The following is a 16,154-nucleotide window of genomic DNA, read 5'->3' on the forward strand; positions in this document are numbered from 1 at the left end:
GTTTAAAAATTAAGCCTTCATATTTAGAGTCAAATGATTTTGACAAGGGTTTCAAAACAATTCAAGGGGGACAGAATACCACTTCGACAGTTGGTGCTGGGACAATTGGATGGCCACATACAAAAGAAAGAATTTGGGCCCCTTCATAACACAATACACAAAAGTTAACTCCATATGGATCATAGACCTAAATGTGAGAGCTCAAACCATAAAATTCTTAGAAAGAAATATGAGAGCAAATGTTTATGACCTTGAGTGAGACAAAGCATTCTGAACATGACAACAAAGACATAAACAGCTAAAGAAAAAAATAGGTAAGCTGGACTTGATCAATTTTAAAACTTTTGTGCTTCAAAAATAACCATCAGGAAATTGAAAAGACAACTCACAGAATGTTAGAAAATTTTGCGTATCATATATCTAATAAGATACTTAAGTGTAGAATATATAAAGAATTCTTACAACGCAACACTAAAAAGACAAATAGCCCAATTTAAAATTGGGCAAAGGATATGAATAAACATTTCTCCAAATAAGATTTACAAATGGCCAATAGACACTGGAAACAGTGCTCAATGTCATTGGCCATCAGAGAAAGGCAAATCAAATCCACAGTGATATAGTACTTCACACTCACTAGGATGGTTGTGATAAAAAAGATAATAACAAATGCTGTTGAGCATGTGGAGAGTTGGAACCCTCTTACATTGGTTAGTGGGAGTATAAAATGGTGCAGGATTTCAGAAAGCATTTTGTATGGTCCTCAAACGATTAAACATAGATTTAACAAGTGAAATAGCAATTCCATTCCTAATGAAGTAGAATGAAAAGAAATGAAAATATATATCCACACAAGAATTTGTATGTGAATATTAATAGCAGCATTAGTCATAATACAGAAAAGTAGAAACAGCCCAAATGTCTGTCAATTGATGAACAGATAAGTATGGAATATTCATATAAAGGAATATTATTTGGCAATAAAAAGAATTAAATATTGATATTTTCTAAAACATGGATGAACCTGGAAAACATTAAGTGAAATAAACCAGTCACAAAGACCACATATTTTATTCTGTTTATATTAAATGTCTAGAATAGGCAGATCTACAGAGACAGAATGTGACGTAGTGGTTGCCTAGAGCTGGGAGAGGGGAGGATTGAAATGGGAAATCATTTAAAACCCTACCCCTTTGGTCAGACCTTCACCATTGATTACATTAACTGCTGACTTTCTCAGTATCTTGAGTTTTTAAAACCTTAGCTGTTATAAGAAAATCTATGTCTATACTCTGCCCAAAAAGTATATTGTAATACCTCATTAACAATGTATCATTAAAGTTATATATCATTAACAATATATCACTTAGACAATGAGTGACTTAAAGTTTATTTTCATATTATTAGAGGCCAAAAAGACATGATATAAATTAACAGACACATAATTATAGTTTTTAAACCATTTTTTCTAATAGAAAACACATTTTTCATTCTAAATATTTATTCTAATATAATTATAGTAGATACACTTATTAAGCGTATTATATAGCTGTTAATCAGTAGTTCCATTTGACAATGTTTGGATCCTCTTTATTTGATATAAGAGCATGTAATTAGTCACATAAAAAATAATGTAGTTCTTCCTTACTCCCTAATTCACACTGATATTTTTATGTATTTTGCTATATTGATTACCTATTGCAATATTTACATTCCTTCCTGACTTTTTGCAGTTACTTTCTCAAAGTTATGTTTTGCTTTTAAATAATTGTAATGATAATTTTATTTCTGAAAAGAAAAAGGGTAAGATCATTTTAGGTTTCAAATGTATTGCCATAGCATTTTATGTGATATTCTCTTTACTTTTCATTCCATGTCTCAATCTTTATGTGACTTACTTATTTCTGTTTGTTTTTATTTATTTTCTTAATCAGCCTTGCCATAGTCTGTTTTATTGTTCTTTTCAAAGAAGCAGTATTTGCTTTCATTTATCCTTTTAATTTTTTCTGGTTTATTAATTTCAGAACTTATTGTTATTAATTCCCTCTTTCTACCTTTTGTTTTTTGGTCTTTTATTTTTTATAGTTTCTTAAGTTGGACTCTTAGCTAACCTATTTTTAGTCTTTCCTTTTTAAATACAAAGGCATTTAAGCTAAAAATTTACTTCTGAGAACTTAGATATAGCTATGATATTTAATAAGAAATGTTTCTCTTTTTATTAATTTCTAGATTATTTATGATTGGATATATAAGCATGGAGAAATATATGGATGATGCATATTGGGTGATTAATACGAGTTACATCTTGAGTTGGAGGTTGGCTGACAACATAAAAGGGAAGAAGATGGGCGATCATTTTCATTTTCCTTCTCTCCATTCCCCACCAGCAGACCTTTGAAACATTTTTACTTCACCCCATCTCCCTTTACCTGTATATTATTTGTAGAATATTAACAGAATATCAAGCAATCAAGCAGAAACCAGTATATAAGATATCACTTTAATGCATTTTAATTATATTTATAGATATTTATAAAAACTTCTTAAAATAAAATTTTAAAAGAAAATGACAGAAATGAAGAAAAATGATCTGTGGACCTAAGAGAGCAGTATAGATTCTTACTATCTGTGTAGGTATTAAAGTGCTTATAGATACGCTTTTAAAACTCTTTTCTATAGCCTTAACTTGTCAAATTTTGAAATAAATACATTCAGATATTTTACAATGATTGTGCTTTCTAAGTTTTCCTTTGTGTTATTCATTTTTGTTTTATCATTGATGCATAACAGTTTTTGCCTATTAATCTTCCTTTTATTAGATAATATGTTACCCTTACTTAGTGCTTTTGGTCTTGAACTATATTTTCTAACGTTAATGTTACCAGTTCTGCTTTCTTTGCTTGTATTTGCCTACTATATCCTTACTCATCGTTTTTTTCTATTGTCATTTCATTTCAGATCTATTATAAATACTATATAACAGTATTCTTTTTCCAGATATGAAAGTATACCCTTTTTTCTCTTCCCTCCCCTCCCCTCCCCTCCCTACCTTTCCCTTCCCTTCCCTTCCCTTCTTTTTTTTTTTTGAAATAGGATCTCACCTTGTTGCCTGGTTGCCTGGACTAGAGTGCAGTGGCATCATCATAGCTAACAGCAACCTTAAACTCCCAGGCTTAAGTGATCCTCCCACCTCAGCCTCCTAAGTAGCTAGGACTACAGGCACGCACCACCATGCCTGGCGAATTTTTCTATTTTTTGTAGAGACAGGGTCTTGCTATTTTGCTCAGATCGGTTGGTCTCAGGCTCCTGGCCTCAAGTGATCCCCCCACCTCAGCCTCCTGAAGTACTAGGAGCGCAGGCATGTGCCACTATGCCTGGTGCATACCTCCTTTTTATAAAGGATTTCAATCAGCCTTTTCACACTTACTTTGGTAATTGATAATTTGGTTTTATTCTCTCAGTCTAATTTGTGATATGAATAAATGATTTAATTCTGCATGACTTAATACTTTTATTCCGGGTGCAAGAATTCTTTTAAAGATTATTTTGAGAGAATTCCAATTCTGAATTTCACATGCAGTATTTAATATGTGTACTGATTAGAGCTGATGTAAACCTATTGACAACACTTCTTTTTTCCTTCCCTTATCCTCATGAAGACAAATTGACTGGCAGCAGTAATGCGAACAAAAGACAAAAGTTTGCTCAAGACTTTCTCAACTCTGTTGACCAGACAGGAGAACTTTTGGCAATGTTTGAAGATGACGAAATTGATGAAGTTAAACAAGAAAGAATGGAGGTATTGTACATTCTTCCATTTTTACAGAAATAGAACAACCATTGCAATGCCTATGCTATTTGGTTTTATTTTTGTATTCTTGAAATGTTGTCTGAAATTCCTAAATCAGTGATTTTATGTCTGACGGCAGAGGAGTAAGCCCTGGAGACGGGAGTCAGCTGTCTTTAGGTTGACTTTTGGAAACCTCTTCGGTTTTCTGTTTCTCTATTTCCTCCTTTGAAAATGGCTGAGTTTCCCTACTCTGGATATGACATATACTGGTTTTATTTTATTCTATAAAAGCTAATTTATAATTATTTACTTATTTTTTGTTCCAAATCATCTAGTTATCTTTGTAGACAAAGGTAATTGTTATTGCTTTTGTGTTGGCATATAGCATGAAGAGTTATATTTTTTCAGGCTATAGTTGCAGGCTGTATGGTTGGACTTATTAGCTAAGGTAGTATCCAGGGCAATTACACTCTTTGTATCACAGTAATACAAAGTTAGTGATATGTATTTGGATTTCCTGGATATGTTTTAACAATGAATATGAAAATTGTATGTCTTCTATTTACCTTAGCTATCTATACATAAAAATATTGTTTCTTTGAATGCTTCAGGAAAAAATAAGAGTAATGATTTATTTCATTTGAGTGCCTTCCAAGGCAGTATTCTTATAGTTCGTTTTACTCTTTAAATTGGGGAAGAGAGGTAATTCCAGAATTCCAAAAGATTGTACTAAGTGCCTACTCTATCATAGTCTCTATGCATGCTAAAAATATAATTATTTCATGTTAAATTTTGGAGGAAGTCCAATAGACATACATGCTTTATTAACTTTAACAACCTTCTTTAAAGATTTAGTATGCTTAGATCATGAACTGTGATCTAAATGCAATGTTCTTTTAGGTATCAATTACCTTAGAAATGTGTGGTTATCTTGGTTTGGGGCAACTGCAAATGGTTTTAGTTCAATTTTGCCTTGGGCCAAAAACATGCTAAGTTGTCCAAAGCAGATGATAAACATATATTTCTGATGTCATTATGGCCTAAACAGGATATGATTGTTTAGTGGCATGGTTTCACTTATGTTGCCTTATACAGAAAGCAAATACTATTTATGCTTTATTTTTTAAATATTTTTATATTATAAAAATGAGCATTAAGAAAGGTTCATTAAGGAAGGACTCTACGTAAAACATTAGTACAATTGAACAAGTAACCTTTTAATTTTTATGGGAAAATCTCAGCTAACCAAACCTGCTGCCTGGAAGGGCATTCCACAATCAAGGAGAAGAGAAGAAATGGAGCATTTTTAACACTAAGCTCATAATAGCAGGCTACTGTAGGCCTGGAAAAACGATGAGTCAGTAAGGTACTAAAGTCAATAAAATATCTGGAAATGCACGGTAGAAAATGCTTGTGCACTTATGCAGTCTATACCGCTTCCCTGTAGTTATACTACATAGTGGTAACCAGGATAATAAAATATCAATAGTTGATAAAAATAGTTGACAATGAAAGCTTCATCTATATAATAAATCTGAGATTGGCAGCTTCTTTAAATCTTATGTCATAACTAAAACTTTATCTAACCAAGATAACAAAGAATAGTTTTGATATTCTATTATCCAGAAGACAGAGTTTAACTGAATAAAAAATGCTGAACTTGCAGACATAACTGTGGACAGTAGAAAGTGGAACCGTTAAGAGAATAGGCCTTGCCTGCTTCTAATTTGACAGGTTATAGTTTCAAGAGTAAACCACAACTGTGGCATTCCATATGAAACCACTCTGGACTCACAGACTGCAATCTCTTGCTTTTAAAGTGCAGTGGAATAATCAGTTCTGGCATCATTCTGTGATTTAATTTTCTTTTAAGCATCACTTATGGTTGCAGAAACTTTGTTTACTACCTTCTCCCCTAGAATGCATGAAAGTGGTATAGACCTACCAACAAAGCTTAATTTTAGTTTTCTTTCTTTCTTTATAGACATAAAAATTCACTTGGGATCCTAGGTCAAAACATTGAGCAAGCATACAAAAAGCACTTCTTCCGTTTTTTAGCTGATGTATGTGTGCTTGGCTTTATGTTTCACTCATAATTTACTTCATTACTAATAAGTATTATGTAATTTTGAAATATGAAAAATGTCTGAATTTTTACATCTATTTTGTCTTGCTAATCTGTCATCATGACAGTTAACTAATTCCTACCCTATTTATTTTTCTCCAGCACCAGTTTGTAACACTTGGGTATACCTATAGTAGAGATCCATGATCATGATCTCTGAAGATACTTCTGAATTATCAAATAGAGATTAATAGTGTTTAGAGTTATTTTAGTGTATTCGAGGGACTGGAAAAGAGAAACAAGGAAATGATAAGCATAATAATACATAAAAATACAACTTGCCTTAAGGGACCCCTCATCCCCATCTACCTCCATCCCAAAATGAGTCACTTGTGTTTTAGTGTCAGTGATGTTCTTTTCATTCCAAGTTTTTGAATTCTAATTAATAAATTGTGGTGTGTGTCAACCAAAGGCCAAGACATGGTCACTAAAAGCTGCAAATAGCTTCGGGTTTTCTTAACAGGGAGGAATTGTGGTCATTCACAGAAGAGCTCTGCCTAAGACCACAGCTCTACTTGTGGAGGAACCTGAGAAGCTCATGTTTATCATTAATCAAGTAAACTATTCGGTCTAATAAGCTGCTAAGTTTGCAAGAGGATGTAAACAATGGATGCTTAAAAAGTTGGGGGAACTCTACCTTCAGACTAATCCTCAAATTGGTAAAAGTAAACAAGAGAGCAAGGATTCGAACTTACCAGAGAGAGCAGCTTTTAAACAGATTGGGATGCAGACAATCCCTAGTGACTGTTTATCTTGGGCTTTTAACTAAAAGGCTTATTAATACTGGAATCTAGAGAGAAAGCAGAATGGTATACATAAAATTTAAGGCAGCTTAAAAAATTTTTTTATTAACTTTAAATTGGATAAGATCCCTGCTAGCCATCTGAATTTGCTTAACTTGAACTAGCCATGGATCTTAACACAGAGTTTCTTATAAAGGCTGAATGGTAAGAGAAGTCAGGTGTGTCATTCAGTTGTGCCTCAAGTATAACATGGTTATGATCCCTGCAGATTTTGAGTTCTGGGGATAGTTTTTGGAGGTAAGTAGACTGCAAGACTCATTGAAAAAGTAGTAAAGTGGATGGCTATACAAGTTGTCCATCTTCTTTTATTTTTGAATTGTCTTTCTACTATCCCCATTTCTACCTATCATGATTTTTTTTAATTATAAAGGAAAGGAAAAATAAAATGCCTATAAAACTAGGAGTCCAAAAATATCTTAGATAAGATTTAACATAAAAGAAAAAAGGCTAATCCTAGTAAGACAAACATTTATAAATACCAAAAAAGTTTAAAAGATTAAGTTAAAAACAGAGACTCAGAAAAAAGTTAAAAATTTCAATGTATATGAGATTAAGAAATGAAGAATTATATACTAGAAAGATATATATATAGTTTATACATATATATATACAGATATATATATAGTTTATATAAATATGTATATGCATTTAAACTTGCATATACATTTATATATGCATAATATTTACATATATACATACACTATGCCCATAGATACATATACTATATAGGAATAGAAATGTAATTTTACTAGATTTTTTAAAAGCTAAAAGTAAAAACAATCAGAGGTATATGACACAAATCCAAATGCTAGTGGTAACAATATTACTTTCAGAGGAAAGAGAATTGAAGGAGAAAAGCTTTAAATGGAATAAAGACACTAATTCTGTTACTAAAAGATACTGCCTATAATGAAGATATAGTAGATACAAAATTGTTAATCATCAAATTCCAGAGGATTGAAACATAATAAGCAAAAGCTTCTGGTAGTGCATGGAGAGGTCATAGAAATGCATTTATTGTGGAAACTAGAGCACACCATTCTCAATCCTTAATAGATTGATTTAGGGAAAAAAATATTTTAATAAATACCTAAGTTTATCTACTAGATGCATATATAACATTTTATAAACGAGCAGCAGTTTTAAAATCTTATCCAGGTAACTCCAAGGATACCATGGGGCTCTTCAGGGAAGGTGGGAGAGGTTTGGTGGGACTCTAGCCTCCACCTACCTCAACACCTCTTCAGCCAGCACTTATTTGATTTTATGTATTGGCTTTGCATATCATCAATGAAAGTGTTTCACTGTTTTTTTAAGATTTGTAAAATAATTTTCATTTCAAAATGTTAGGGGGTGCAAGTGTTCTTGTTACATAGATGAATTTTATGATACTGAAGTCAGAGCTTTCAGTGTACCTGTCATGAGAATAGTGCACATTGTACCCAATAGGTAAATTTTTAATTGAAAACTATTACAGAACACCATTGTTCATCTGTTCATGAGGAGTGTGTCTGTCTGTCTGTCTCTTTCTCTCACTCACATACACACACTCACAGTCAACAAATTCCAAAAATACAAAAATTTATAGGGCATATTACCTTACCAGAGTGGAAAACAAACAAACCTAGAAAGTAATAACAGAAATTAAATAAATAAAACCCTGACTCAAAAAGGAAAAAAAATCATAGAGGCAACTAATGAACCAAAAACGAATAAATTAGACACTGCTATCACAGACTGTTTAGATAATAACAGGACTGAGAACAGTTCGTGTAAAATTCAACAAGTATGGACAAAGTTTTTTTAAAAATGAGAAGCAACTTTTTCTCTTTTAAACTTTTTATTATTAAATTGGAAAAAATGAAAATAAACATTCAGCTAAAAGTTAGAAATTTTACAATAGAAAGAGAAAACAGGAAAAATGAAAATATAAAGATAAAAGCAGAAATAAAGAGAAAATAAATAATTGAATCTGTCAACTTACAAAATTCTTTACAAAAATGAGAACAAAATGGTAGAATGAATCTGTAACAGCTCTGAATAAGGAAAACAAAAGAAAAGATAGATATTAAAAATTAACAATGAGGATATAGCCATAGCCTAGAGAAATCAATTCTCTTATAATTTTGTACTACTATATTTGTAAATCTTGATGGAATGGATGGTTTTCTAATAAAACATAAATGATTAATTTTACTCAACAGGAAGTACTAACCCTGAATAAATAAATAACTTTGGAAGAAATGCTAAAAGTTTTAAAAGAATTATGTCCTCAAAAGTTTCTGAATCCAAACCAGTTTATGGGAGAGCTCTTTTAAACATTCATAAAACAATTAATTATCAATTAATTGCTATCCAGACCATCTCAGAGCATAGAACAAAAGGAGAACTTCTCCTTAAATTTTAAAAAGCTAGCATAACTTTAGAGCTCAGAAGTAAGAAAAGTATCAAAATGGCACTTATGAATATAGATGCATAAATCTTAACATATTAGCAATTTTAATTTGGAAGTATATATAATGAAGAATGTACCACAACTGAATAGGATGTTTTTCATGAATTCAAATATGCTTCAGTATTAGAAAACATATTACTATTATATACCAAATAACTAGGTTAAAGGAATATAACCATATGATAGTTTTAATAGGTGATAAAAAGACTTTTGACAAAATTCACTTCCTAGACTTTTTAGAAATTCTCAATAAACTAGAAATAGAAAAGTACCCCCGTATTATGATAAAGAATGTCTCACTCAAATGAACAGGCATCATTATAGTTTTAAAAATACTGAGTTCCATTAAATTCTGTTAATAGAATGCCCATTGTTACCACTTTTATTTGCCAGAGTTGGGGAACACTAGCCAGTGCAATAAAAAGCATAGCTATTTGTAGGAGACAAAAATTATCATTATGTACAGATAACATAATTTTTTAATTTAGGTAATCCTGGAGAATCAATCCAGAAACTATTAAAGCCAACAAAAGTCTTCATTAATTCAGGTAGATACTGATAAAAATTAGTAGCTTTCTCTATAATTCAGTAATAGTCAATAAGTAAAATTGTGGAGAAAGATAATCTCAATCAAAACAATACCAAAAAAAATTATTTGGAGATAAACTTTGTATTAATAAGAAATGTAAGAAAATAAATATGTAAGTAATATTTAATAATGTATATGAGGAGTATATAAATGAAGAAACAGTATGTTCTTGTATACAAAGACTGAATATTGGAAATGTCTCTGTTTCCATAATTAATGTATTATCTTAATGTAATTTCAACAATCATCTCAGTAAGATTTTTTTTTAAAGAAACCTTATAAAATGATATTAGACTTAACCTGAAATTATAAAAAGATTAGTATTAGTATAGCCAAGAAATTTTCATTTAAGAGAGTAGAGGACGGAGTTCAATTTATATTACCAGATATTATAACATTTCATAAAATTACCATAGTCAAAATAGTGTGATACTGGTGTAAAACCCAATAGGCATACCAATGAAGAGGATAAATGACACAATTAAGAGTAGAGAAGAATTTAGTCACAATGTTGGCATTAGAGATCAATGGGAGAAAGATGCCAACATTAAGGTAACTATTTGGAAGGAAAAACATAAACATAGCTCTTAACGTTATACTTACATCAAAATATATCCCAGTGAATATTAAAGAATTTGGTATAAAAAAGTTAACTGTTTAAAAATAGAAATAAACAGATTAATATTAATTCGTGGATAGGGAAGGACTTTCTAGGCTTTTGGTTTTCAAATAAGCTTTTTGAGAAATACTGCTCCTTAAGATGTTAACAGATGTTCTCTTTTCAAATGATTTTGTTAAATGCTAGTTTAAAATTTTTAAGAGGTTTCTTTGAGGACTTTTCAGAGGCTTTTGTATACTATTATACATGGTGAATTTTTCAAAGGAGGAAACAGAATCTATTAAAATATTCTGAAAGTATATTCAAAGTCTAGTTTAGGGGAAAAAATACAAGGTAAGTGACTATTATAATAACTTTGATTGTATAAAAATTATATCTGTGTTTCAAGAAAAATAAAAAGAGGCAAACACATAAAAATATTATGAAGATTACAAAGTACCTATTATTTATTTACATAGATCTTATAAAAGCAATAAAAATAACATTCCGGTAGAAAATTTGGCAAAGGATATGAAAAAGAAGAAGAAATAAAAATAACAAGCATACCAAATATCTGCTTACGGTAATGAAATAATGCTATTTTTGCCTATAAAATGGTCAAGAATAGGGTGAGATTGGGCGTATATTAACTGTTGGTAGAAATGTAGATTAGAAGCATTAAAAGCATGAATATACTTCAACCTAGTGGACCCACATTTGGTAATTTCTCTTTAAGATATAATCAGAAATTTTGATCACATGCATGTTCTTACATAAAAGTCTGTTCATCACAGTGTTTTTTATAAGAGTGGAAATGGAGAGAGAAAACCCTGTTTACCCAATCATAAGGGAATATATATATTCCCACACACATTGAAATTAAGACTAGAAGGAAATATATCAACATTGCTAATAGTGGCTGATGTTGGATTCAAGTGAATTGAATTTATAAATTTATGCTGTATTGATTTTACATATTTATCATTTCTGTTGCATTTCTCTTAATCATCATTTGATTTCCTTTATTCTATATTTTTCCTTTTCATTTTATTCTCTTTTTTTCCCATCAGAAGCATTTAGTTTATATGTGGTGCTGAAGGATATGCTTTATGAGGCAAATTAAATAGGCTCTTTAGATGCTTGTAGTTAAGACTAAACAGATGAAGGAGGAATTGAAGTTGTTTAGGTGGTCTCCTCAAAGTCTCAAGCAATATACATAAATAATCCATACTTTTATTCTAATACAAGTAAATACATGATGTGGAGAGGGATTCATCATTGATTATCTTCCTGGGAAGTCAAGGAAGGCCTGTGTTGTAGTACTGAAATACTAGCAGGTAGCAACCAGTAAAATGGTAGTTAAATTTTAGAAGCTACAAAGTATGTGATTGGCTAAGTAAGCAGTTGTTTCCAATATGTGTTTTTCTTTTTAATTATCCCTTGTATCTAGATGCAAGGCAATGTAAAGAGGTAGGGAATACAATATGCATTTAGAGTAAAAAAGGATATCTATGAGTTGTCATACTGAAGGTAATAACATTTATTTTGCATTTTATTTGAGATATGATTATATCGGGACGATTCCAACTTCATGGGTATTTTTGTACAAATGCTACAGCATTTATTGGATGCTTTCAATAAATAAATAATTATCTCAAATATCAATAAAGTAGATGTTGATTTTTAGTCCTTCAGATGTTTTCTGCAGCTATAGTTCATTTGAGTTTAAATTCTCAAATATTTCAGAAAGCTGCTGTTCCAATTTGGGTAATATATAGGTATGATGTTATAGAAATGAAGGGTAAGAGAATATAACCCTGTACAGTGTTACATAGACTCTCTTCAGAGCTGTAATGATGTAAAAGTTGAGAATAGTTAATATTTTTACATGATGCTTTTGATTGCAGTTAACAAAAAACCTAGTACAAATTGAATTAAACAATCAAGGAAATGTAGTAGTTCAGACAGACAAAATCCAGAGGTAGATTTGGCTTCACACAGGGCTTGATACTGAAGTTAACGTGCTTTGGATTTTCAGCTCTAATTCCCTATGATACTCTTTCCCTGTCCTTTTCTATATTTGTTGGCCAAATCTTCAGACTGACTTCTCACATAGGAGCACAGATGACTATAGAAGTTCCAGGTCAAAACAGAGAGAGAATGCCTTTGTCCCAAGATTTACTCTTAAAAAGGCTTCGATCACAAGATCTTCCCAAACCCCTGCCAGCAACAATAGCTGGTAGGATGAAATGTCCTGACTGGCTTATCCTGAGTCGTATACTTCATCCCTAAAGCTGAGGGCGTAGTCAGCCTCCTGCAGAAAGCATGGATTCCTGGAGCTTTAGGAAGGAGTGGGTGCTTGAAGGACAGCCAGGAAGGTCCTTAAGTGTAAATGACTTTAACATTATCACAGTGTGAATACACAAGAGTAATGTGTTACAACCTTGGCTCTCTGCTCAAATCTCTAGGAAGTTTTCCCTAAGAGACAGTATGGTAGTGTGAGTGCAAATCATTTCCTTTGGAGTCAGGCAAACCAACCATCCATCCATCTTTCCACTCTTTTATTCATTCAGTTCATTTAGCATTATTGACATTCTTTTAAGTCAGTCACTGTACTAGGTCCTGAGGCTATGACTATAAAAAACAGTTGTACCCTCAGAATCCTGTGGTAATAACTTGCAAATCAAAAGATAAGTAAGTATTTGAGTAAAGGGAATACATGCTCAATAAATGGTTGCTATTCTTATTATTATTACTGTATTTGTTTTTTAATTTTGAACCTTCTTAGTGGACTATTGGTTGTGTGATTGAGGCATGTATTTTCTATTTCATTTGCTATTTTATTTGCAATTAAGTTTATTATTTCTTCAAGAGATTTTCATGACTAACCTCAGGCAAGGCCATTGAGTTAGCTTCAATGTAGTTTACAAAATAAAATAGAACTAAGGTGCATCTTAAAACCTGAAACAATGTAATATGTCAGCATCAGTTTCTGGAAGAGATTTATCAGGAGAACATATTACTGTGTCTGTTTATTAAAGGTAATTTTTGTTCAAATAATTTTAAAATATTTTATGAAATTATTCTTCAGGGAATATTAGTAGAAATACCTACAAGAAAGCTTAGTAAATCTCGCTACACAGAATAGAATTAATGTAATTTAGAGTATGTTTTTCTGGCCTAGAAACTACATAGTGGTCCCCAACCTTTTTGGCACAGGGACTAGTTTCATGGAAGACAATTTTTCCACTGACAGGGGATGAGGGGATGGTGGTAGAGCTCTGTGACCTGGTCCCTAATAGGCTGTGGATTGGGACCAGTCTAGCCCAGGGGTTGGGGACCACAGAACTACAGAACACATAGTATTATTTAACTTTAGAAGAACCCAAAATAGTTGTAATATGTAACTCTGAAACTGATTTCCATTTGTGACTTTATAGACTCTATCAAGTTACATTTTATCCATAGCTATAGCTGTCCTTTTATTATATAATGATAAAGAATTGTATATTTGTTGCCATAAATGCTTGTCTAAACTTGGGAAAGATGTCTGCTGGAGAAGGCATTTTTCAGTTAATGATATGAATAGTAAATTACAGATTGTATAAAAATGAAACATTCCCTAACTCTTACCTAGGACTATTATTCTGTAGCTGAATACATCATATTTGACAGGTGATTCTCAAAGGATCCTTTTAGGCTTTTCTTAACCATGTGAACTATGACCTCTAACTGAGGATGGAGTCAGACTTATGCTTTGATTAGAACACCCCTTGTATGGGTGTGAAACTAGAAGTGTTCATGTTTGTTTGTTTTTCGTCCTTTAATCATTCTCTACCATTTCCGGATATACAATCTCTTGCGATTATTGCTTTGCTATAGAAAAATTATAAAGCCAGATGAATCAGATGACTACTATCTTTATAATAAAAATTTTAGTACCACTAACATTTGTCTTCTAACCTCAGACCTATTTAGAATTCTTTACTATTAGTTTTTGAGTGGAATTTTAAAAGTGTCTTTTCCCTGTTCCTTTCCTTAGTCTGCTAGGGAGCAAAATATATGGTGGCAGCATTGAAACCAAACTCATAGTAATCCTGTTTTCCCTAATCTAAATCAGAATGTATGATCTGATATTCACAATTCGCTGTTGTTATGGGGAAAGAATATTTTAAGTCAGGACTTGGCAACAATGATTGCTATTCACTTCCACCTTTCCCACATCAAGGGAAGTAAAACAGAGTCATTTTTAAGGTAAAGATTCGCATCAGCACTGCAAACTGTAAACAATCATGTCCACCAGTGGGAATGCATGTGTGCCAGCTTTGCTGGTCCGATGTGTTTAGTCTTGCTTAAATGGATATTTGACTACCACATGCTGATTATACTGTTCAATTAAGTTTTTTATAGAATTAATCAATATTTTCTGTCTCAAATATTTCAGTTTGTTCATTTTAAAATGAAATCCTTTTTTAAAAGATACATTTCAAGGGTTTTCATAGAGATCAAGTCTACCAACGTGTTTATAAAACACCTTGGCAAAGAAGAGTTTTAAAATATCATTGAATTTAAGAACACCACAGGATTTACCACTAATTTACATTTAATGTTTATAGTTCTCAAATTGTGGTTGTTGTAATAACCAAAATATTTTTGCCTTGAATATTTTGTGGATTATATTTCCCTATTCTTTCTCATTTAACCACATTCCCCACGGTAGGTGGGCAGATTGTTGTTACATAGTCTGGCTTTTATTTATCTTTATTGGTTTAATCTCAACAAGTTAGTATTTCTGAATATGAAAATAAGTGTGTTCTGTGGCAAGTTTTTTTTTTAATGCTTCAGTTCATTTAGTGGAATTAACAGATCATTGCTTGTTTGGTATAGATAATTTCCCCTATTCCTTTATTTGTATCCATGCTGAGGAACTACCTTCAGTTTAGCTCTTTTGTTGCTACTACTTTATGGTAAATCATGCAAATCAAGCTGTTTAATGTAATTAGACTTATTTCTAGATCATTGTATTTCTAATTCAGAATTAAGAAATTTGGATTGAGCCATAAAATTTAGGGATTAGTGTAATCTATTGTGTTAACATGTCTGTTTGGAACTTTTCATAGCATCAGTCCAAAAGGCAAATCAGGTTCTAGCATGCTTTAGCTTTTCATGACTCCATTTTCTACAGAATAGTCTTAATTTCTTAGCATGGTATTAATACATCTTTTGTAATCTTGTCTAACTAGCCATTCCATCTTTATGTCTCACCATTCCTACTCCCCCTCTTATATCATATTCCCTCCCAAAACATGCATGTATACCCACACACTCACATTACTTACGGAATTCCCTAGAACTTGGAGTTTGCTAAATAAGTATTTGCTTTGCTTCCCTTCCCTGAACCTTCTACATCTGGCAATATCTCAGATCAGATATTTTAGTATGTAATAGATTATGGTATGACTAGTTGTGTTTGCTTAGTTTAACTTGCTAAATAAGCTCCCTGAGAGCATGGACTTATTTTATTTACTTCCATATCTTCTGTAATTAGTACAGTGCCTCAAAGATTATAAACTTTCAGTCAATATTTTGTCCATATAAAGTTAATAAAATAGGTTTAATTTTATAGCTGGTACATGTGAACATTATTATCTATTTTTCTATTTTGCTTAAAGAATGCAATTTTTAGTTATATAAAATCAGTCGTTTCTTCTGACTCACAGAAGATTACAAAAGGATGTTATAATTAGTTATATACCTTTAGGAACTTTTTGTATCAGGATTTCTTTAGCAAATC

General features: G+C 31.7%; 1 protein-coding gene across 1 annotated transcript in view; it reads left to right on the forward strand.

Moving 5' to 3' along the window:
* SUPT3H (suppressor of Ty 3 homolog (S. cerevisiae)) overlaps positions 1–16,154 on the forward strand; it is a 499,577-nt gene that overhangs the window by 316,452 nt on the left and 166,971 nt on the right. Inside the window, exon 6 of the mRNA XM_012664653.1 lies at positions 3,660–3,799. Within this exon, the coding sequence (XP_012520107.1) occupies positions 3,660–3,799 (140 nt within the window). The remainder of the gene's footprint in view (positions 1–3,659; positions 3,800–16,154) is intronic.

This window comes from Propithecus coquereli, unplaced genomic scaffold (genome assembly GCF_000956105.1).
Source record: "Propithecus coquereli isolate 6110/MARCELLA unplaced genomic scaffold, Pcoq_1.0 Scaffold90, whole genome shotgun sequence".
Taxonomy (NCBI): Eukaryota; Metazoa; Chordata; class Mammalia; order Primates; family Indriidae; genus Propithecus; species Propithecus coquereli.